Below are 25,703 nucleotides of genomic sequence, written 5' to 3'. Positions count from 1 at the left end.
ATCCCAGCAGCACACCGGGTCAGGTCTCCAGTCCCCTGTAGGACTAAGTGAAGAACATACAACATGAATGTAGGTCTGTGTAAAGTTAGTTTGGGCTATAAAGAAGTAAACGCTGTTTGCATTTCTTTCTAAAACTTGTTAACATATCTAACCTTTAGTGCTTTTCGTAGATTCACTGTGATCTGTACATTTTAATGCACTTATAATAGCAGAAGATGGAGTTTGGACAAAATAATCCCTGTTAAAATAGTTCTGGTTTTTCAAAATAAAAGAAGATAGTTTTAAGAGGTCACCACAGTGATGAGTGTCACATGTTTTATTTGACAGGACGTCCTTCCTGACCCCAAAAGCATTTGTGTCACCTCCGCGGACCTTTTGTTTCTTTAATACGAACAATACCTTTGATTGGTTGGGTCCACCTGAGTCTGGGTCACGTCACCCATGACTAATAGTGAGTCGGACGCCCCAGATCTGGACCTCGAACTGGCTTCTTCTTTTATAACCCCGATGCTAATCCAAAAATCTGCAGAGAAACTAAAACAGAACGCTCATTCCTTTGATTTTATTCACTTATTTTAATCGACACTTTAAAACAAATAGCGTTGTTAGATAAACATACATATCACAATTTTAATTACAAAACAATTTTGACAAAACTTGAAAAAATAAAACTGTTATATTTACACCGTTATATTTATATGCGACAGTCTGATGACAGGATAATTTTTGCTTTCAGAAAGAAAGAGAAAAGTGAACTTCATGAATGAATAAACAAGGGCACACTGATGGAGTAATTATAATTTGTGGGTTTTGATAAAGTTGGTGGACTTTAGAATGCCTCTTGGCCTAAATATTTTCTCGTTATGCCGACAAGTCACAAATATTGAATCACAATATTTAATATTTTTGACCTCATAAGATCTGGGGACAGTCGCATTTGGAAATCAAAGCCATACAGGTGATCAGAGCTACTACGAATGCTTTAAAAATAAAATAAAATCATCAGGTCATTAATATGACTTGGCTGCTAAGGCGTGTCACAATTCATTAAAGCACACAGCAACATGATGAACAAATGATGTCATACAAGCACAATTTCAATAACATTACAGTCGTATTCATAACAGGTTCACGAGTAAAAGCTTGTTTGTTAGAAAGAACTTCAATTACCAACAACAAAGCTGGCCTAAAAAAGCAAATTTAACATTCAAAAGAAAATTAATTAAAAACAAAAACAATAACTCAAACTTTTGTCTTCTCCCAAATAGTGTTTTTGTTTTTTGCTGTGCGCTGTGATTGTTACTGGGGCTGGAAGGCCTGCTTTTCACGGCTTGAACATAAACCTATTCAAGCATGCACACTGTGAGGAAACTGCACGTGAAGAAAGGAGGAAAAAAAAAAATTGCTAAAAAAATGCCCTCCCACCCTCTAACAACATGTCTTAACACAATCATGTCAGCGACAGGAAAACTCGGTGAACACTGTGTCACCTTAAACTCGTCTTTTATAGCACAAATAAATTACAAAGATATACAACAAATCAAACACTGATTATACACAAAGGCAAAACATCAAAAATATCAAAAGCAAAAAACTAAATCACATCAATTATATTTCCATGCCATAGAAGAGCTATAATGCTGTGAGCTGAGCTGGAAGGAGAGGCCGTGTGAGGCTGTGTAAATAACGGTCTGCTGTATTCACAGCTCTCAGACCAGTTTGTTCCCGCCCACCTCGGGGTTTTCTCTGCTTTCTGTCGCGCTCATCTGCGACTTTAAAACTAAATGCAGGATGGCAAAGATCTACAAAAGCCCTTCAAAGTAAAAGCATCTCTGGTGGTCTTGGCTGAGCTGAGGTCACTGAGGTGAGGTGTAGGGATGTGCTGATACTTCCTGCCTGTCTGAAAGCTCCTACTGCAGACGCACATGCCACGGCGCACTGTTGAAATATTAATTGCTATTCTAATTATTGAGTTTACTCAACTAATCTACATCATTTAGGTTTTCCTTTCACTTCACAGGGTTCAAGTTTAAAGCGCAGCTGCCCGCTCATGGACAGTGATGCCATCAGTGGAGATTTCGCCTCGTTCCTCTGAGGTTTACCGACGCGAAGATCCCGCCGCGTGGGCCGAACTGAAGGGCATGAGCTGTGTTAAGCATCAGGGTTAAATGTAAAAGGACAAAACAGACACACGTTGTTGCCTCCCAGTTGTCATTATTCTTTCGTTAAGCAAAGATTTGCATTTGCTTGATTTTCTTTATTCAACAAGCAGACATTACTTTTGTTCCTTTTTTTTTTGCTGCCAATCACCGGCAGCATTGCGAGTGTTGGAAAGAGGCAAAGAACTGGTGTGAGCCCTGAGGTAGCAGGCGGTTTTTAGCTGAGGAGATTTGGTGGGAAAGGCATTCACCTCTGACGTCACCCCCACCGAAGAAATAAAACTCACAGCAGCATAACGTGTATATATCCTATGTATAGAGATATATGTCTATATATGAATAAGAGATTATTGTTCCAAAGTAAAGAGAGATATTTTATATTTATGTTTCTGTTTCCGCTGGCTGCATACATGGACGTTTGAGGGGCTCAGTGCATTGTCACTCATCGCGAGCTACATTTTAGGATCGATTGAGCTGAAACGCCGTGTGACAATAAGGCGTTTGGTGTCTCACAAGGCCTCGATTTGTTTATATGAAGCACTGAAATATGGGAGAAAAACTGCAGCTGATTGGTAGATGGGTCTGAGGTGAGGCTGTTTGATTACACTTGGAGTACTTGTACCTGTAATGTAAGGGAGGTGCAGATCTCTCTGTCTTTACAGCTATGAGTATTTAAACGCTTGCAGTACAGACAGTACAGAACCTCAGCCACGGCGTGTTAATGTACAGTAACGTGTGCCCCTCTGAATCCTTCACCTTCCTCCCCCTCCTCTCTACATCTCCTTTTCTTTCTTGGCCTCCCGGGTGCTGCTCTTTAAGAAGTCGCTCCTGAGCAGGCGGCAGAAGAGGACGATGTTCATGGCCGTCATGATGGCCATGCCCACGCTGCCCAGCGTGTAGGCCAGGAGGGGCACCTTGTCCCTGTTGAGCACCAACCACCGGGTCATCCAGGCCAGCGTGTTGATACGGAACACCACGTACGTGCCCAGGTTGATCATGCTGTTGACGCGGTACAGCGTGCTCGCGGCCATGTTGGCCATGCGCAGGATCTGCCTGATGTGGAGGAACACTGAGTTTATCTCCACCAGCAAGGCAACCACGGCGAAGCCCACGTAGCGGCACGACACCACAGCGAGGCCGAAGCAGGTGATCACCTACAGAAGAAGACAAGGAGAGAAAACGGCACAGAGGAACATTACAGCAGGTGAAAAAACAAAAACAGTATTATCCACTACTACTAGTTCTACCATAACTACCACTAGGATTATAAATATTACTCTCTTCTCGTCTGTGAGTGCATCACTTTTTCATTGTGATGCACTCACCAGCAGATTCATTAGATACTCATCTGCTCTTTAATGCAAACATCTAATCAGCAAATCACGCGGTAGCAACTTAATGCATTTAGACACAATCAAGTGAGGTTCAACGCGAGACTCAGAATGAGCACGAAAATGGGTCTCAGTGAGTTTGAATGTGGCATGGTTGCTGGTGTGAGACGGTCTGGTCTGACTGCTTCAGAAACTGCTGATCTGCTGGGAGTTTCCCACATGACCATCTCCCGGGCTGAAAAAGAGCAAATACGCAGTGCAGTTCTCTGTGTGTGGTGTCGATCCCACAGGTCAGAGGAGAATGACAGGCTGTCCTGAGCTGATCGGAAGGCAACAGTAACCAGATATACACTTTTTATGCTGGTGTAATGCTGTGGAGAATATTTTTTTTGTTGGTGCACTTCAGAAACTAGCCAGTGTTCACACATCACACCCATTTTTGCAGGAGATCCTTTAACCAGGGTCTCCTGACTCTCCCACATGTTGATATTAAAACCAGAGGCCATCGTGCTTTTGAGGTTGTGGCACCCTTATTTTGGAACAGCCTTCCTGATGACTCTGTTATTTGTTTTAAATGACTCCTGAAAACACATTTTTATAGGTTAGCTTTCCTTTAATCTTTTATTTGCATGTATGGAAGTGCCAGTGAGTGTAGAGAGCATATACATATCTTAAAAGCTTTTATGCTCGTCATCATTGAATAAGTTTACAAGATAATGTTTAACCAGACACTATGTGCTTAATGGAGTTTGATAACTGATATGATAAAAGAAAAAAAAAATCATAGCACTGTAACTTAATCTAAAAACATGGCAGTGAGATTTGAAGCAGTCGCTTTCTCTTATCTTCTCAGCCTATCAGGAGGAGGCGGATGTGTGAACATCTGAACTTCTGCCCTGAAAACGCACCGCCACTTATGTCAGGATTTTACTTAACGACCACGTGAAGCTCCGCCACTCCCACACAGTGCTTATGAAAGTCTGTGATGTATCTGACACGGACGCGCCACAAGGTGGCAGCATCATCATTCAAACAACTCAAACCCTGGAGGAGTCATACTGCAAAAATTATGGGATGTTGTGAAAGAAAGAAAACAAAAAGCTGCTGTGCAACATTTTCCCAGCAGTCTCAGGTATAAAATCTGGATGACAGGAGAGCGTCTATACTCCGTTCGGCCAACTCTCCACAGGAGCCGCGCACATTCATCAGGCTTCATTCACACTCAGTCACTGCACCGCTTAAACTGGCTTGTTTAAGCCCAGACTTAAGGAAAAGCAGAAAACAGCTGCTACAGGTCACGGGGTGCTGTGATGTGTGAAGTGACAAAATGACCCTTTCAAACAGGGCTGGCTCTGTTGGAGAAACATGTTGTGTTTCATGTGATGACTGTAATGTAGCAAAATGTCATGTGACGCGTTCCTGTAGATTAGGCAACAAGCCATGTGAGGGTCACACCATCCCCAGAGTTGCACATGTTACAATATAGCGGATCCATTAGTGCCAAGAGGTAAAGTTCGACGTCTTCTTCTTTGCTGGATGTGTTTCATTTCCTCCTAAACTCCTAAAAGCAAGTGCACACTGTGACCGCAGCACAGAGGAGTTACCTCACTAAATTTCATTTTAACTGTAAAAGACTATTTTTGAATTCCACCTCACTCACAACAAAACACACACTCAGAGCACAAATCACACCATTTACCTGCCTTTAGCTCATAATGACAGTAATAACTAGGAACTGCATTTGGCAACCAACCTATGCCTCATAATTTGAAAGGCATACAGCACCAAACATTCACACACAGGTGAGATCACACACCCAGCAGTGGCCCGGTCACCCTTCTCTGACATTCCTCTGTGGCAGCACAGGTGCTGACTCCAAACCCCTCAAAATAACAAGGTGACGTGTCATGTCATGACATTTTGTCACAGGTTGCCAACAACATATGAATGGATTAAGCAACTTAGTAATTAGTAACTTAGTAAGAACAAAAACCCTGTGTTACACTTAAGGACAGTGCGCTCCGTTTCCACCACTGAAAACCAAAAGGATGAATGAAAAGTCCAGACTGTTATCATTTAGACACACAACATGCACCAGAAAACACTCTCACGGGTACCAACAGAGGACCGGACACCTGCGAATCATCACACACACGCTCCAGTTAGCAAACCCACAATCTCACAGTGAATTCAAATCTAAGTGACAATTGTCAACTCAAAAACTGCAGCTTCTCTGGAGGCCACACGAGGTTGGTTACAAAAGCAAGTCAATCCCCATGCCCGACTTTAAAGGCTGCTACAAAAACCTGTTTGGCCTCCAAACAACTGAATGTGAGTGAAAGCCGTTGTTGCTTCCTTCACAAAACAGAGTTTCCATGAATAGCTACCACATCAAACTGAGAGCTCTGAATCAACTCCTCTGGTGCTTTGATGAGGGCACTCACTGCCTTCAGGTTAATTTACTACAGTAAGGACAGCACAGTGGAGGGTCTTTTTTGACTGAAAAACACATCCAAGCTCTATCCCTGTTGCTAAGCGCATCAATAACCCTTAGTGCCCTTCTCTGTCATCTCCCAAGCACTCAAGAAGAAGAGCAGTCTGCTTAACCTGTGTAATCCCACTCCCCCCTACACCACCGGTCTCTGCGTCTGTCGTGATGGAATTAATTCAGGATTAACTGGATTTGCCACACTAAAGCACATCTTTCACACAGAGGAGCACAGGAACACCCACATATGACCCCCATCAGGTAACTGCACAACCCACAGCAAAATGGAATTTAAAAAACAAAACCCCATCATACCACATTTAGCTGTTAGAGTAAGATTTTTTTTTTTAAACACATTAACATGAAAATATACTGGTTGAAAAGCTTGTTTTATATATGGGAGTGGTTAAAAAGTTAAAGGAAGCTTATCTGAGGAAGATTTTGTGGCATGATTGAGTTTTTTATGTCAAGAATGAACTTTAAGTTTAATTCTTTGGAAAAACATGTTAATGCTTCATCTGCAGGAGATGATTGCAACATATAAAAGAAAAGAAAAAAAATCTAAAAAGGCTTTAAATTTACCGTGGGGAGCCACTTCACTAAAATCACCAAGCTCAAACATAACCTTGAAATTTTTTAACTTGATTGAAAAATAGTCTCATACAACATGTCTATAATAAGTTAGTAATGAACCTATATTACACACACCTGTATGAAAACAAAGCAGCACGAGTGTTTGTTGCTGCATTCTTTTCCCTGTGGGCTCAATTAGACAGACAGGTGAGGGACCATCACCTCTGCCCTATTTCAGGGGGAAAACACTGGGCGCTGAGATAGTGAAGATGACAGAGGTTGTCACTAATCCCAAGTTTTCCCAAGCTTTAAAGGAAAGGGACCAACCCAAAAGTGGGGCAAAGTTCACGTGATAGATGTGCAAAGACTTATATTTGTGCTGAAAATCGGTCCGTGCAGGCTGAACTGACTAGAAGTACCAGAGCGGATAAACCTGATGAAAGAGGAAGTTATTTCTTCCTTTTTCAGAAATCTTCAATCAAACATTGTTGCAAAGAGAGGTAACACCTGTTAAAAAAAAAAAAAGAAAAAAAAAAAGGGACGAAAGTTAGTGAAAAGATTCCCGTGACAAACCAGTTCTTTCAGTACTTCGTACTCTGACTCAGTCGGAGAAGAATTTCAGGTTTCGGTGACGTGCCGTTTGCACAAACTGAACGCTGAATAATAACTAAAGAAGGCAGGGAGGTTATTAACAAGGGAGGTGCAACGCTGTGTTTGCAGTTTACGTGTGTGCACATGTGTGGGAGATATATCACAGACATGGGAGACTGAGGAGGTGCTTCATCAATCAAACAAACCCGTCTGAGTACAGCACAGTACAGCTGTGCAACACAGTGTGCCATATAATAATAATCCTGATAAACGGATGTAGGTGCATGTTCTATTATTGATTATTTACTGCTCTACACATATAATATATAAGCACATAAGATAGTCACAGCTCATAAAAAAAATCTGTTAATGGATAGGCCGAGTGTGTCTAAAGAAGAGGGCAGAAAATGCTTAGCTGATGGAGAGGAAACTACAAAGAAGCTCAATGCATAGGATGCTGGAAAGTTGTTAGTAGGTACAACAGCAGTGGAGCGATGGGGAGATGGGACCATAGCATGCTAACAATCATGTGCACAATCCAAAGTTTGAAGGTTCACGCAGGCCTGTCTACAAGAATGAGGCATGGGGCCCATAACTGTTATCATGAGACCTGTGTTAACTCTGCTCAGCTGACAGCAGCACAACATCTGGTGAGTAACTGCACAAATATTTGTTCGTGCATCTCCGTGATCAGTTTAAATTGTGTGTATGGCTTTCATTTGTAGCCGGGTATGTCTCATTTCAAATACAGGCTATGGAGCAGGGCTCAGTGATTGGTCAGTTTTGGTGAAGCTTGAGCTATTTTCACACGTGCACAGCAGCTCTATGGCGTCCCAGCCTTTTTGACTACTACTTATTTTCCCTTTGCTTCATAGCACAAAGTCTACTGTTCTTTGGATAGTATGCAAAGATAATAAGAGGTAATCCTGTAATAGGTAACTCCTGCACACATTACCCAGGTGGCACCCTTGCCTAAAAATCAGTAAATCACACACATTTCCAGGAGCGACAGCTGGGCTAAAGCAAGCGACCTCATCTTTGGACAACGTTTGGATTATCCCGACATCTCTGACGTTCCTGTGTGAAAACAGCTTTGGTCACTCGAGGTTTTCAGGCACTGGCTGTGCAGAGACAGGTAGTGGTTATTTCCAGTGGACTGCATGCCTCATCAATGACCTAACTTCTGTCCGCAGTGGCCAAGGATTTGAGAAGAGCGCTGATGATAGGATTTGCAGTTGTGCATGTTTTGGTCATCTTTAACCGTAAAATAAGACAGAAGAATCCTTAAAGTACCACAACACGGCTGTATCCATAATCCTCCATTAAAGACAGCGTAGGCTCAACAGACCGTTTTGTTAATAAAGAGAATATAAACCTTTTTGGATGCAAAGATAAACATAGCTTCCAGATCTGACCCACTGACACCTTTATCCTGTAACGCTGTAATCTTAATAACACACATGATAGAAAAGCTGGGACAATGTCTCACAAAGGATTCGTACTCGTATAAGATTTTTAGGGGATGCGCCTATAGTTTTAAGTTGTCTCGTTCTTGAGTTCTTGTGTTCACGCCGCCCACTGGACAGCCATCCGGTGGGTTACAGCAATACTCCAGCTGTCTTTCTTGGCTGTGGGGTAAAAAGACGATGAAGAGGAGCGTGCTTTAGGGTCAGTGCACCTTCAGTTTATCGTGACGGGTGTGCTACCTTACGAGCGTCCATCTGCGTTTCAAAACAACAGTGAAAATGCTCAAATGTGTCACACCTCAGCTGTTTGTCACCATCCTGCAATCTTTGTTATGTGCGTCACTACTGTGTTGCATTGTGTTATATTCATGTTCTTGTCCTGTTCACTGCTTGCAAAGTAAGATCATAAGATTTTAGTTGGTAAAATGCTTTAAAATCTTAACTAGCATGTTAGTTTGGAATATCAGATACAGACCATCACTGTGTTCACCTTAATGATAAATGATTGTTGCCTTTCTTAATGAGAGGTTGAGGCCAAAATTAGCTCTGAGGTTGGAAAGACATTTCTGCCACTCAAGAAACCCACAATTTGTCAAGTTAGAACTATAGTTAGCGCGTGCACTGGTGAAATCCCGATGACTACAGTAGGACAGGTGAGACTAACGACATGGAAATGAAATGGTTAACTGCATTTACTACAAAGGTTAAACATAAGGTTGTTCCTCCGCTGTGCTCTCACATGCTTTCACACCCACCCACACCCAATCACACGCAAGAACCTCTGGTGTTCCCACAGTAACTCTCTTTTTTTTTTTTTTTTAATTATTATTCATTTTTTAAGCTTTCGTTTGAGGCTATGAGGTGTGGCACTAGTGGAGAACAAACACACAGTTGTTATGTGCCCCACCTCGCTTTTTCTGACGTGACCTGCAGCTTACCGACATCTACTCCTTCCTTTGTAAACCCACTGATAGATGAATGCCTCTACAAACAGCATTCCTGGTTGTTATGCCAACAAGAACAAGCGCCATTTCGCTTTTTCAAAGCCAGCCTCTTTGGGAAGCATGGCATGTGTGCTCTTTCCTGCTGTAGGCGGAAGCCACTGTAACAGAAAAGCCTCACTGACACTTAAGACTGATGCACAGTGATGGGCTTCACATTGTTCTGGCTGCTGTGCTCTCTATGGTTTTGTCTTAAAAACATTTTAAAATCCAAGAATCAATGATAATATTTTTCCCCCAACTTCTCAGGCACTACAGATGAATCGGTAACTAATTCTTGTAAGAGAAGCATGAGCAAATTTGCCAGTGTTTTTTGTTGTCACTTTACATTAGTAAGCACCAACTATGCAGGCACCCTATGCACCCTAGGTGTAGACTTCAAAGAAATATAACAGGAATGACTATTTGGCCGATGTGCTTCCAGCAATCTGTGACGTTGTCTGCAAGACAGTGTACAAAATAACAAAACTATGTGACCCGGACCCCAGCAGACTTGCAAGCACGTAAGGTATGATCGAGGCATGGAGCCGTACCAGCCTTTACACTCTGTCACTTAACAAGATCTCCGTCGGATGTTGGGGAACAAGGACATTACCTCCATTTTAGTGACATGTCAGTGTAGGAGCTCAGAGAGTCACAGATTATACACAGGGGATGTTGCAGCAGTTTGAAAAAGCATTAGAAAAATGTCTCTCCACCTACACCAGCGCTGATGTGGAGGTTTTCGTCAGCTCTCCCACTGGTATAAATGGTGCAAAGCTGTGGGAATATCACCAATATGGCGTGCATGAAGGCATTCTTATCCCGAACTGTGAATTATGCAAAGTTACTCTAGTAAGCCCTAAGCAAAACATATGAAACAGGAAATGAGCAGTAAACAAGATAAACAGATAAAAACTAGCCACTATCTGGTGCTGGACCGGTAAAACGTGTGAGACCCGGTGGGATAAGATGCTACTGCAACAGGCATAACAAACAAAGTCAAATGCCTCTACAGCAGGCAAAAAGCTCTGTATAAACAAACAAATACAAAGTCCAAAGCATCTCTGTCATCCAAGACAAGAAGCTGCGGTCACTGAAATTGTTGTTTTATTTTCCTACTTTGTATTTGTTGCATCATGAGTATAAACTGTGCCTGTCTCAAAAACAACGGACAAGGAAGTTCTTCAGACATACCATGAGGGTGGAGAAAAAAGAAAAAACCTCAACAAAAACCAGATATTATACTACCAGTGTGGAGAATCTCATTGGTATGTTGCCATGTGAGTGGGTGGACGAGTGGGGACGGGGGAGATGTTTGGCAGTCACACAAGGATGGAGGGGTGGAGAACAAGGCAGAGTGTGTGATATATGATGTATGGCTCCAGAACAGAAATGTGTGGAGAACGAGCGCACATTTGCAGAAGCCCACTCAGGAAGTTAGAGGTTTTCTGCTCCATGTTGCTCATGGGAGCCTGAGGTTCATGTGGAGACCAGATGTCTGCCCTCCTGTCTGGATATACACACAATCTGGGGATTTGCGGGGTTCCCCCACCAAAGAAAAAAAAAAAATTGACCAACATACACATGGATAAACCATATTTCATGGCCAAAATAAATATATGCCCACATTCCAGTCTCTGCCATCTCATTGGCCTACTTTACTCTCAGCGTGTTGTCTTTGTATTTCTCAGGCTGAAATACGACTACTAGCAAAGACAAAAACAAAAACACGTCATATGCGCTTAAAAAACAGCTGATGTTAAACTTCCAGTGGCAGAGGAGGTAAAGGCTCAACAAATTTCTGCATGTGCAATCAGGAAATATTTAAGTTCTGCGGTGGAGTCAGGGTTCCTTAGAACGAATACTGGAAGGAGTAGCTGATAAAGCTACAAATGTGCAGGTTAATCAGGTTTCAGTGTCGAATGATGCAGAGGATATGCGGCAGGCAAGGCATTCCAGTAAACATGCGTCCCGACACCAGTAACAGCCAAATAAAATATGTTCAAGCCTCTAAATGTGGCATTCCCCACTGGGTATTTGAGACAGCTGAGCTCTCCTCCCACAAATATCTGTTTTCATTCCTGGTAAACTGACACAAGGTCCATTAATATCTGATGTTTGCACAACATGAAGCAAGAAGGACTGAGACTATCCCAGACTGAATTTGAAAACCTGGCTAAAAGGATTTTTGTGGAACACCGATAGAAATGAAATGGACACAGCAGAAGTTTTATCCAGGATTTGTCAACATCTAGAAGAACAAGAGCAACTATCTAGGTGTAGATTTGTCCAATTCTTTGGTTTATTTACTTCAACATAATCAGGACATTAGTCATTTTAACCAAAGATAAGGCTGATGCAGCTCTCTGACCTATATTTAGGAGTTTACTGAGTCAGTTTTACTCATGAAATCTATTGGAAAGGTGTGCTTTAAAGCAAAAGAACCCAACTGCACTTTGTTTACAGCACTATAATAACACAATAATAGTGTTGCAATAATTTAGAACTAGGTAACCATGTAAAACTATTTAATTACATATATCTTACTTTTACATATAAGCTAAAAGTAAGAAACAGCCTAGTATTAACAATGTTTTTAGCCAAGTAATGTATAGGGTTATCATAACAGATTAAACTGAATGTAAGAAACTAACAGTTTAATATATTTTCTGGTTATTACACAAAAGCTAATACAAATGTTTCCAGGTACTAAACTATGGCAGACATGTGCCCTAGTACTAATGACAACAACATAAAATATGTTAAAGCCAATAAACAAAGGACAATTTTTAGGATATAAGGTTGACTTAATTTCAGCATTACACATCGTCATCATTACATCATTATACTAAAAATATTTAGTTCCAAATAGTGCTCAGAAAGTACCTCTTTTGTTTGCGAGTCATTATATTACAATACTACTATTGCCAACTGGTTTTACCTCATAGGTATTGTTACATTAGAATCTACATTATTACCCCTAGTTAGTTTAACATTACCCAGCAGGGTTATTACTTGGTTTTACCTTGTAATTAAATGGTAAAAGCTATTACATAGTTATGTCTTAATCTAATTGTTTCCCCCCAAATTACTGAGTTGTTGTAATAAATTATTGGTGAACCCGTTTTAGAAGTAATGTGACAGATGATTAATAGCTCCATATTTCACTGTATGTGTGATCTGGGCTTTTTATTGCAATATTGGAAATAACAGAGCAGCTGAGAAGTTAATGGCTTCCTCATTAACAATCCTATAATTCTGCATTTGTGTTTAAAACACCAACTTGAGCATTCGAAGTATTACATGGGACTAATGAGAGCATACATGATGAGGAGGAAAAATAGTAGAATCATCATCAGCAATACTATACTTAGATTTGGGTTTTTAAAGGGCTACAGCAGTCAGGAAGCAGTCAGTTAACCTGTGAAGCCCTGATCTGCTTCAGAGAAGTGTCTGCTATGGTACGGCTCACTGAAGATAACTCAATTTTGCCTAATGAGAGAGGGATGACAGACATTTATGAAAGAAAACATGCAGCAAAACATAAAATCCCCTGTGAAGGAGCTGTGAGTTTATCTGTGCTTCTACTGTGTATCATCATTAAAACCTCAAACGAGAACATTCAATATATACTGTTACTCACATGCTTTCAGGCTTCATGGAAAAAAAAAAAAAGTCTGTCCTACTGCGTCTGGCTGGCGTCCTTCTGCTTTTTAATTATGTGCTCACAGTTTCCGAGAGTCATGAATAAATATGGCTGAAACATACTCATCGTAGGGGTGGGTGTTTTCTTTAGGCGATCACTTTGGTACAGTTTAGCTCAAACAAAGGGAAAAAAATTGACATTATTTAACTATGCCCTACTCTAGAAAGCTCTGCACAATATTTTTATCACACATTAAATATACCATTGTAGGTACATATCTTTGACCCTTAGAAGAAGCCACCCGACTCCTGTCAGAGTGATCAGGCCTTCCTGTTTTGCAAAGGAAGCTTGAGTTTACGGCAGACAGGATCTCATCAGGCCCGAGTGAGTGTGGCAGGGCCCACATTTTTCTGAGACCGAAATAAGAAGCTGTATTCTGCATAGCAGTCAATAAGGAGGAGGGGGAAAAAAAACTTTCCATGGAGAGTTTGACTTATTATTTCTCCTGGACCGCGAGAACAGATCAGCAAAACTGCACTGAAGTTAGTGTGCACTTCACATTTACAAGACCTAGCAACAGGTGTGACCACAACTGACATTCAAAATGTATTTTTACACGCGTTTCCACCTGTAAAGTCAACAATATTTAGTCAGAGGGTTTGTTTTGAGCATTTTATTTTATGGCCTACATTAATCAGCAGTCAACATATAAGGATAAACTTTTTTAAACACATGTTCAAAACTTTTCTCTAAAGACACACCCTCCCATATTTTCCAATAACTTGTGGACAATATGGGAGGGTGTGTCTTCCAGTCACACAATTGCTCTACATGCAGCATGGCATATGCACATTTTAGTTTGCATGTGTCACTGCTCAGGCAAAGCCAGATTGTACACTAGGTCTGCAGCAATGGGGAGATGAAATGCAGGGGGAATATGAATCAGCTGGCTGCCCATATGAGCTGAAGATTAACTAGAGAGCAGCCTTCTGTTCTAGGACTGCATGGCCAGCTGGTCTTACTGGGTTCAGGTCTTAGCACACTGGGAAAACTCCTTGGACTTCAGGTGACTGGTATGTGAACACCTGACACAGTAACCTTCTGTATACCATATGCATTTGAAAGAAACAAGGAAAAGAGCAACAAAAGTAGAAAAGAAATGAGTCAAGATGATGTCAATATAGCGAAAGAGTTGAGGGAGGATTGCTTAACGCTGAAATGAAGCGGAGGACGTCACAGAAAAGGATGAATGGTACAATCGGGAAACGAAGGGTGTAAAGAGATTTAGTTTGCTGAGAAGCACAGAGAGCTGTGTGAATGGCCTCCCACGCTCTAATGACAATCCGAAGCCAGCTGGCCTGGCCAAAGCACCCATTCACTAAACCTCCAGGAAGTGAAAGAGGAAAAGACGAGACTTTCAGGAAAAAAGGGAAAACAAATATCTCCTCCCAGTTAGTCGTTTGTCACCTACAGACAAGTGATGCTGGAGCCGTTTCTCACAAATAATCCAAAACATTTGAGAATTTCTAGCAAAGCTCATTTCTAGCTCCATCTTGACACTGTTTTACTCCACAAGAGTATCTTTGCATAATAATCCATCTTTACCTTACACCTGCCCTCTCTATATGACAGCCTTCTTCCGATTGGCTGCCCTTCGGAAACAGCAGCTTTGAACTGCAGGTTGGTGAGGTGGTAAGGACAGTGATGTCTGAGTTGAATAAGAACTAAAAACCAATTTTGCCAAAGTTTTATTAGCAAAATAATGCTGGAAAATAATACTTTTAGTGTTACCCGGCACCTATAAAGCCAGACAAAGACGCACACTGAGAATCCCCAGAAAAATCAATCAATAGCAGCCCTCCATTCCAATATTTCCAATGTTTGTTATCTTAGTTGTATGCAGTGAAGTTCTCTTAAAACTATGTCCACAAACACATTTAGTGAACAGTTTCTGATACCTAAACACCAAATAATGTATTATTTTGCCCCAAATCCTGTTCCAGCAAAACTATTGGATATGAGCACAGCCATAAAGATGGTGTTGCTGGGAACTTTTCTTTTTTAATGCTGTGCAGACTGAGATTGACCAGTGGTTTCTTGTAAACCTTCCAAAGTTTAATTAACTGCAAATTTGCTAGATGCAAGTATTTCTCCAAGTGCAAGTGTTTGCATCATTACTAATAATTCAAAGAACACACATGGTTTGACATTGGCAAGTTAGAAGAAAAAGAGATTAATAAAGTCTTTTTTTTGCATGTTAATCTAGAGCTTTTGAAATTTTAGGAAACACACACACACAATTGCACTCTAGCCACTGAGTACAAACAGAATTGCTCCTGCCGGGTCAAGTGCTCAGTGACCACTTTGATAATGACAGTGTCCTTCCAGCAACCCACAAAGAAAATCTCAAATATTTGTTGTATTTTTTGCTTATGCACACTTTCTGTAATTGATCGGACATTCTGGTGCCATTTCAGGGAAAACTTTTGAATCCATCAACTCCTCTGAGCAGGCTTTTGTTGTGGCATCATGTAAAATAACTAATAATTCACAACTAAAGAAGTTTTCTTAAATTTAAAATGAGGGATTGGATTAACTACCGAAGATGGAGAAGAAAAGTTCGACTGAAACGTGAGGTGGAAAATACAATAACAACGCGAACACTACTGACCAGCCGTCAGCTACAGTATCAAGTGATGGGATTGGTTGAAACGGGGCCTTAACATGGCTGTCAAGCTGTGTGGCAGAACAAAGGAAGCGCACTAACAAAGGGGACCATATTTATCTTCATGTGCTCTCAGTGTCGCCTCACACCGGAGACTGTTTTTCCTTTGCTCAGCTTCACTCTCAAAAACCCACCAAAACCAGCATGCTGGCCTGGATGCATGTCGGGCGTTGTCCTAAAACAACACTTGATTCAGGCGGATTCATTGCTCTTTGGCGATTGGTTAAAGGAAAAACAAAAAACCCAAATCCTCACAGAAGAGTGGAGACAATACCAGATCGATGATGCATGTCAGATATCAGAGAAATGACGTGTATAAGGAACATTCCTGTATCTTTCTAGCGATAGCATTTATTTATAGCATTTCCGAAATACAAAGAGTTGTTTTTTTAACACATACTTTACATCTACAAATATGCAACTGGAAGATCAGCGTGATAATTTCCGGTGACCTGCTTTTTAAAGTCTGCAGAAAAATACTTCCACACAGTTTATTAACACCCAAACAGAGGCTTAAATTGTGACTGCTGCACAGTACAAATCTGCTCCAGCCCTGGCAGCAACCTGCACCTGATAAAAATTTCAACAAAGCTCTTGCCAGTAATACACTTACACTAACAAGAGAAAGAGCTTGGCAACAGAAAGCAATACACAACACCTGCATGGTCCTGGATGTAGGTCATGCAGTCAGAAGCGTGGAGAGAAAATAATCAGTGCTCCTTTCCCTCTTTAGAGCAAAGCCGGAGGAAGGGTCAGATCCTCTGACCTCCACTTCCCCTCAGGAAAATATGCCAGCATGCTAGGGGTCAACATGCCACTAAGATGCCCCGCTTTCACAGGAATGTGATAGAAACAAATGAGTGGTTGAACAGTGAGTGTGAGGGGGGAAGTCAGGAGGACTTCAAAGTTCACAAAAAAGCAGGTTGAAGTGAAGTGGAGGGAGGCTGTCGCACTGGTATGATCATCCCTTTAGTCCTCGCTCTATGTTACTTGACAAGAAAGACCGGTATTTTGTCTTTCTCGCAGGTGCACCAGTACTCTGAGCTGAGATCACTCTGGAAGAGGCCTCTTTTATAATGTGAAACAGCTTTAGCCAAGATACAGTGGGGCAAAAAAGTATTTAGTCAGCCACCGATTGTGCAAGTTCCCCCACTTAAAATGATGACAGAGGTCAGTAATTTGCACCAGAGGTACACTTCAACTGTGAGAGACAGAATGTGAAAAGAAATCCATGAATTCACATGGTAGGATTTGTAAAGAATTTATTCGTAAATTAGGGTGGAAAATAAGTATTTGGTCACCTCAAACAAGGGAAATCTCTGGCTCTCACAGACCTGTAACGTCTTCTGTAAGAAGCTTTTCTGTCCCCCACTCGTTACCTGTATGAATGGCACCTGTTTGAACTCATCATCTGTATAAAAGACACCTGTCCACAGCCTCAAACAGTCAGACTCCAAACTCCGCCATGGCCAAGACCAAAGAGCTTTCGAAAGACACCAGGAAAAGTATTGTAGACCTGCACCAGACTGGGAAGAGTGAATCTACAATAGGCAAGCAGCTTGGTGTGAAAAAATCAACTGTGGGAGCAATCATCAGAAAATGGAAGACATACAAGACCACTGATAATCTCCCTCGATCTGGGGCTCCACGCAAGATCTCATCCCGTGGGGTCAAAATGATCATGAGAACGGTGAGCAAAGATCCCAGAACCACACGGGGGGACCTGGTGAATGACCTGCAGAGAGCTGGGACCAAAGTAACAAAGGTCACCATCAGTAACACACTACAACGGCAGGGAATCAAATCCCGCAGTGCCAGACGTGTTCCGCTGCTGAAGCCAGTGCATGTCCAGGCCCGTCTGAAGTTTGCCAGAGAGCACATGGATGATACAGCAGAGGATTGGGAGAATGTCATGTGGTCAGATGAAACCAAAGTAGAACTTTGTGGTATAAACTCAACTCGTCGTGTTTGGAGGAAGAAGAATACTGAGTTGCATCCCAAGAACACCATACCTACTGTGAAGCATGGGGGTGGAAACATCATGCTATGGGGCTGTTTTTCTGCCAAGGGGACAGGACGACTGATCCGTGTTAAGGACAGAATGAATGGGGCCATGTATCGTGAGATTTTGAGCCAAAACCTCCTTCCATCAGTGAGAACTTTGAAGATGAAACGAGGCTGGGTCTTCCAACATGACAATGATCCAAAACACACCGCCCGGGCAACAAAGGAGTGGCTCCGTAAGAAGCATTTGAAAGTCCTGGAGTGGCCTAGCCAGTCTCCAGACCTCAACCCCATAGAAAATCTGTGGCGGGAGTTGAAAGTCCGTGTTGCTCGGCGACAGCCCCAAAACATCACTGCTCTCGAGAAGATCTGCATGGAGGAATGGGCCAAAATACCAGCTACTGTGTGTGCAAACCTGGTAAAGACCTATAGTAAACGTTTGACCTCTGTTATTGCCAACAAAGGTTATGTTACAAAGTATTGAGTTGTTTTTTTGTTATTGACCAAATACTTATTTTCCACCCTGATTTACGAATAAATCCTTTACAAATCCTACCATGTGGATTCATGGATTTTTTTTTTTCACATTCTGTCTCTCACAGTTGAAGTGTACCTCTGGTGCAAATTACTGACCTCTGTCATCATTTTAGGTGGGGGAACTTGCACAATCGGTGGCTGACTAAATACTTTTTTGCCCCACTGTATGACATCATTTGTCTTTTATTTTTGAACACGTACCACGATGTGATGAAAGAGCAGCTCCCAGGACTGGCTCAGCTTCTGGCTCCTCAACATGTCAAAGAAGTCATAGATGAAGTAACCTGTGGACACAGAGAGCATTTCGTTAATCACTCGATCAATCAAGCCAAACGCACCAGATTCCTCTGACGACATCAGACTCGAGCTCATCCAAGTGTGTCTGCTTCCGTGACGGCAGCGAAGGCAACCAAGATGCCTCTTAGAGAGAGCCTATTCATATCCTCCACTGCTATGCGCCCCTGGCTGCTATTAGCCGTATCCATGGTGATGGCTTTTTAAAATGCTGAAAACATAATGAAGGCTTGAGGATGGGGACGGATGGGGTGCGAGGGGCATTCATCGAGGCTGGATTTAACTCCATTATGTTGGAAATTTGACACCAGGACCCTTCTGTCAAGCTTGGGTTCCACTCGCCATAAACAAATTAGAGCCCACCACAGATTAAATAATCCATGCAGACTGACATCAAGCTTTTAATTTACGCGTTGCTATTATCTGATCACCAGTGTAGTCTTTTAGACACCAGCTTTTTCAGCTTCAAAGGTTATTTTCAGTCAAAGTCATGACATGCCAACCGGAACACATGATTTGCTGTGTTTTCATAATGATTCATTCAGTATTGTCTGACACACAGGTGTGAAAAAGAGGAGTGACAAAAAAAAAAAGAAGAACAAAAACAAAAAAGGAGGGTGTGTGTGTGTTTTTTTTAAATGATGGGCACATCTCCAGTGTAAAGCTGACACAGAACAATCACCAAAGCTCAGAGAGGCAGAGAAGATGAGTTTCTACTGGATTCTTCCAAATGAGCTTGATTGTCATGCTTACATTAGAGGAGGGGAATTGCTTACTTAAGCAGGGGCAGTCAAACGGTGTGATTTTAGGGCCGATACGTGACTTCAGTGACTTTGTTGAAAGACTTTCATAAGTACGAATCTGAAAACTGCTGTTCACAAACGCTGTCGATCTAATCTGACTGAGCTGGAGCTGTTTTGCAAAGAAGAATGGGCAAAGCTGGTAGAGACATACCCTAAAAGACTGGCAGCTGTAATTGCAGCAAAAGGTGGTTCTACAAAGGATTGACTCAGGGGGCTGAATATTTACGCACACCCCACTTTTCAGTTATTTGTTTGTAAAAAAAATGTTTGGAATCATGTCTGATTTCCGTTCCACTTCTCACGTGTACACCACTTTGTATTGGTCTTTCACGTGGAATTCCAATAAAATTGATTCATGTTTGTGACTGTACTGTGACAAAATGTGGGAAAGTTCAAGGGGGCTGAATACTTTTGCAAGCCCCTGTAAATCAGTACAAATGTTGCAGAAGGACCAGAGCTGTCCTGTAAGGAAACCCACCAACATTGAACACTTGAAGTTGTTATAGGCACGGGAATGAGCCGGAGTACTTGAACGGCAAGTATAAAAGATTGACGCAACAATTTCTCCATCTGAAACTCAAATTTTTGGTCATTCTCTCAAAATGCCAACTTACTGACTTCTGAGAAATTAACCCGACATTTGGAGTTATTAACTCAAAGTTACAACTTCGCTCTGTTTTGGGAAAATGTTTTTTTTTTTTTCCAGTGGCAGAAAAACACCTTCATAGATGGGTGAAGCCTTAAACCTACATCCTCTTAACTCCTAACGAGAGAGCTGCATACAGATTTGGGATCATACAGAGGTTTATGGGAAAACTCCACAATATCCTGACCTCTATAAACATTTTCCTGAGCAGTTTATGGGCTCAGGTCAGACCGAATAAAACATCAAGTCCATTTTATAACTTGTGCTCATTTTAAGTGTCTGAGCAGAGGATCATCCAGGCTCATTGGCTAATAACTCGCAAGTGGTTAGCCAGGGAGGATGCAGCACTTACAGTCAGTAAGACCCGCCCCTTATTAGTCATGGTTTCAAAACACCAACATGGCTAACAGAACTTCATGAATGGGTGAAGTCATAGAAGCTACGGCCATCTTTTATACTGTACTTACGCACATGTGCTCACAAACTTTCAAACAACAGGGAATAACAGCATTTTTTAAGTAAAAGTATACACAAAAAATCTCCCAATTTAAACTAGGTTTGACAGGCAGTTGGAAGGAGATGCACAACAGTACTTAAAAAGTAAAATAAAATATATATGGCATGAATCTTATTATGCTTATCACTGTATAATGAGAAAGCAGGATATTGTGTTAAATTTTTTATCTCAGAGACAGCTTTATGTACTGGACAAAAGTGGGGAACCACTGATGTCATGTTACTGTGAGGTCTGCAGCGTGGTAACACAGCGAGGAACAGCGCACAAATCTGCTGCCCTAAAGTCTCTGAAAACCTGCTGAGGGCCCAGAATCACTCCACATTTCTGCCTTTCTGTGGTATCTGATGTGGACAGCTTGCACACATCAAGTGACTTTCTTTGCACAGTTGCCGTCTTGGTCAAGTCACATGACTGTAACAGGGGTTACACCCAGTGCTTGGGACCGATGATAATGGCCCTCATTGATCTTCAGATCCCAACACTGCTCCTCGTTTTCGTCCCCTCCAAAGCAGCGTTTCCTGAAGGAATGTCAAATATCCCGGGAATCCTCTGTTAGCCCTCGCTGGCCCGGCACAGATCCAATAAATGTGCAGAGTTAAGAGAGCTCACGTGCCAAAGGCTGCTCCAGAATACTCAAAGCATTAATGAGGAAAAAGTAAAAACAGAGCAAAGTTGCTATTTTAAGAAATCGGGGTAGCAAGAGCACCTTGGTTTGAAAGATCTTAATGAAATCAGGGAATATCGAATTTTTGCAAGTTTCTAATCTGGTTTAGAGAGCTGATGGTAAAATTCAACGTAGCCTACTTGATACACAGTATGTGAACTTCAGCCGAGCTTAATTGATTCAGTCAAACGCAGTTTTAGGTTTAAACACATCCTGGTAGCTGCTACGATGATATTGATTAATTTAACGGTAAAAAAGAAAGCAGGTTAAACCTGTGGTTTAGCTTATTCATTATTTCAAGGCTCTAGGGTGTAAAAATGCTCATTTTAATGTCCACACCATTCTGATTTGGTCCGGTGTGATTCAGATTATCTGATAATATAAACTTTATTTATCTCAAAAACTGAGAAATATCTCAAGTTTACAAATTAACCTAAATAAAGTTGAAAGTATATGTGCAGCAGGTAAACAAACATTACAGAGGAATCCCTCACATGGGGGATAAAAGTGAGAAAAATAAAAATAAAAAGTAAATTTTTTATAAACTCAATAATTGCTGTTGAATATATTTACGAATATATTTTTTTCAGATAAAGTAAAGTGGACTTGCCCTTTTTGAGCAATCTTTGAGTCAAACCATGCACGTTCCACCATGTAAAAGTTGACTTTAAACCTTTTTAATCATTTGCTAACAGAACTGTAGCAATACAAACAATACTATTTGTTTCAGTCACATTTCCAGCATGGACTCTTTACCCTCCTCACCGGTTACCCAGTTCTCACCTATGACCCTCAAAATTCGTGTTTTTTTTTGTTTTTTGTTTTTAAAAAAAAGGTGGCTCACGATCTAACAAATCTGTTAGATGACTCAGGTGAATTAACCAGCGTAACAAACAGCAGGGCCGCACAGTGGCTCATCAGCGAGTGTAGTTTTGAAGCTGTCCCAAAGACCTGCTTGTCGGGTTATCTGGTGATTCTGAAGTGGCTGCTGGAGTGGCGGTAAATGGTTATCTGCTTCTCAGTCTGTTAAGAAAAACGGTGACTGGGTGTGCCAGCGAGAGACACGTGTGCAGAGGGTAAAAGTAATAAATCAGCCATGGATGAAGGTTACATGTCTGAACCTATGGGTGATAGTGCTATATAAAAAAAAGGGGGTAAAAAGGTAAACCTGCACAGCTCGTGCAGCAGCTGCACCTGTTACTGGACCTCTGGGGCAACATGTAACATATGTGTGGCATTACAGTTATTTTGTTTGAAGCTCTGAAGAAGTTTGACTTACTCATAACCACAAGCATAAAAAAAATCAGTAGTGGTTTAATTCTGTAGCAAAACAACAGCTGTTTCCTAAGATGGAGATATGGCCAAACTGGAAATTTTTAAAACTCAAGTGGTTCAAACTGATTTCTCCAGAGGTTGAACATGCACATTCTGACACTCCTACCCACATCTGCTGCACTAAGGGATCAATGAAATAAAAAAAAATGCATATAAAGTACATAAAAGAACTGAATTAAATAGATAAAAATCAAGAAAACAAATATCTAAATAATAAAAAATGAAAATGTAACTAAAATATCAAATCATGATTAGTTTTATTTAAAAGAAATAAAGAACAGTAAGCTAAGCTCTGTTAAATCACTTTTTTTTTTTCATTTGTTGAGATGAAATTCAGTTAAAAAGGGGCCCAATTGGTTAATCTAATATAGATAACTGCCAAGCTATGGCTCGGATTTGCCCGTTAAAATAAAAGGTTTTACATAAACGACGTAAGCCCTTTAGTCTGGAGCTACTTTGGCGCCATCCAGGAATTAGATTTCACACTTCCCCTCAGGATGGTTGCACTCAGTAAAACCGTACACATAGCGTCACAACTACGAGATAACTAAGTAGGAGACTACTCACCGATTGAGAAAGACACCAAGGCGTGAGAAAACACGGAATGAGTCTCTATGAGATCCTCGGCCATCTGCGGGTGCAGGAAAAAGCTGGAAAAACGGATTGACAGCGGTTCAGATAAAGCTTTTCCAAATGCCTGGGTCAGTAAGTGCGCTTCTTTTAACACATGGGGTCATAGGGATAAGCAGAATAAACCATAAGCTATGTAAACAGTGACTAAAGAAGTCAAACAGCATTAAAAATAAAATCAAATACAGCCGTGTTTAAAACCACATTATGGACCCATCCCTGCGCATCCATCTATGCGCACAACCAAACCAAAACCAAATCCCAACATTTTCCTTTCCTCCAAGCAGATCTACACTGAATTAAAAACTTCTTAACGTCTTACCAAAGCACTGCCCACGTCGCGGTGATCATACTGTGCACACACGACGTGGAGATGTTTCTCCATTTCCAAACGTTCCTGCAGGCAGACTCGGGTGCGGGGAGTTTTCCGACCCCGCTGTTCACGAACTTGAAAAATCCCACAGAACCCCCGATCGTCAAAATCACTGACCCCAACTCCATCGCGAAAAGGTTTGGTCCACGAGGTGAAGACTTCAAAAGCCACAAGTGCCTCCCCCCTTAGTCTCCACAAAGTGAGCACTGATATATATAGACGCGACGGTGGTGGTTGTGGCTGTGCTGCTGGCGACCGTGGCCCAGACAAACACACGACAGCGGGCTTACTTGTTTGCGACGACCCAGACAGTCACGTTAACACACTGGAGAGCCCCCGATCAGCTCAGGTCACCAGGCGCTCCGTTAGGGTCGTGAAACGCACGGCTTGGCGCTTATTGTCCACAAAGAGAAGGCGTGGACGCGTCTGGTGAATGATTTCCCGCTGACATGCACTGAACGTGGAGTGATTTCTCTCTTTTTTCTTTCTTCTCCCTCTGCCTATAATAATCCCGTAAAGAACAGGTCCGCGATCACAGGAAGAACCGGTAGGTGTGAATGGAAGCTATCGGAGTGATGCCCTGTTTCCAGTTGTGAAACCACCCTGTTGTAAAACCTCATCAGTGCTTGTGTAACTTTTTGACATCAACACACCAAACAGCAGCTTCTCCCCGCCCTACTATGAAGGGGCGCGGCCAAGCGCGTTTTCACATGTTGTGTTGAGTTCACGTGCTGTCCGAAAAGCCTCTGATAACTTCTCTGTAACATTTACGGGGTTCATAACGACTATAAACATTATAGGTATGTGTACTTTAGACTTTGCTGCTCTGAGAGGCTCTGCGGGACAGTGTTTCAGTGAATACAACACTGCCTATTTTACGCACTGTTATACTCTCATTTACAATTTATAACTTTATAAAAATAAAGAAATATCTTCTTTATTTGGCTGTTTCCTTTGATGGTTGCCACAGTCAATCATTTGCCTCCATCCTACCCTATCATCATGCACGTTCTCCTTCACTACATCCATGAACTTGCTCCTGTCCATTTTTGACATCCTTTGGTCCACCATTCCTCCAATGCGCATGTCCAACCCATCTCAGTCTTGGGTCTCTACCTTTGTCTCCAAGCTGCTCCACCTGAGCTGTCCCTCTGGAGTAATCATTTCTCATCATGTCCATCCTCTTCAATCTTAACACCTTCATCTTGGCCTCTGGTCTTTGTCTTCAAACTGTGCATCAGAGCAGGCTTCACTATTGTCTTGGAAACCTTTCCATTCACTCCTGATGTTATCTTTCTGTAACAAATCACCCATGACACTTGTCTCCACCCACTCCACCCTGCCTGATCTATCTTCTCACTTCTCTTGTGCACTCTCTGTTGCTTCGGATGGTTGACTCCAGGTATTTAAACTATCTGTACTCCCTGCAGCTTCACTGCTACACCTGTCCGCATCACACGGATGTATTCTGTCCTCCTTCCACTGACTTTTTCCCCACTCCTCTCCACAGCATGCCTCCACCTTTCCAGACTCTCTTCCAAGCTGATCCTTGATGTAATCCCACCCCCACTTTTAACGCATCGGTCACTCCGACCACACACCTCCCCACTGCCTCACTGCCCTGCACCACCCTCACATACTTCTCTGCCGCTCCAAACCTCCTCATGCAGTCCCACAGCTCCTACCTTGGCACCCTGTCACATGCCCTCTCATATCAACAAAGGCAAAGTGAAGCTCCTTCCGACCTTCTCTACCAACTGTTAAAGACAGCAGTTGAATGTGCAAACAGATATTAATTGCTGGACCATCATGTGCAGTTTTTATAACAGCTTGTTATTGTTGCTTTATTCAAAGAACAACAAAAACAAACAAACAAACAAACAAACAAACAAATCCTCCAGAATTCACTCGAACCTCCCATAAACAAAGTTGTAAATT

At 41.9% G+C, this 25,703-nt stretch overlaps 1 protein-coding gene across 1 annotated transcript; it reads right to left on the bottom strand.

Annotated features, from left to right (window-relative positions):
* Positions 1 to 563: 563 nt before the first annotated feature.
* On the bottom strand, positions 564 to 24,400 carry tlcd2 (TLC domain containing 2). The gene is made up of 4 exons (XM_086261469.1): positions 23,715 to 24,400; positions 23,330 to 23,412; positions 18,705 to 18,787; positions 564 to 3,313 (listed from the first exon to the last, which is right to left on the bottom strand). The coding sequence occupies exons 1-4, from the start codon at positions 23,891 to 23,893 to the stop codon at positions 2,933 to 2,935; spliced, it is 726 nt and encodes a 241-aa protein (XP_086117595.1). The 5' UTR covers positions 23,894 to 24,400; the 3' UTR covers positions 564 to 2,932.
* Between the last annotated feature and the right edge of the window lie 1,303 nt (positions 24,401 to 25,703).

This window comes from Aulonocara sp. 'chitande type north' Nkhata Bay, linkage group LG14, assembly GCF_057382095.1.
Source record: "Aulonocara sp. 'chitande type north' Nkhata Bay isolate Kocher_YH1m ecotype deep benthic linkage group LG14, A_spYH_male_GT1.1, whole genome shotgun sequence".
Lineage (NCBI taxonomy): Eukaryota > Metazoa > Chordata > Actinopteri > Cichliformes > Cichlidae > Aulonocara > Aulonocara sp. 'chitande type north' Nkhata Bay.
The sequence above is the reverse complement of the archived record's forward strand: the minus strand, read 5'-3'. Positions and strand labels throughout refer to the sequence as shown.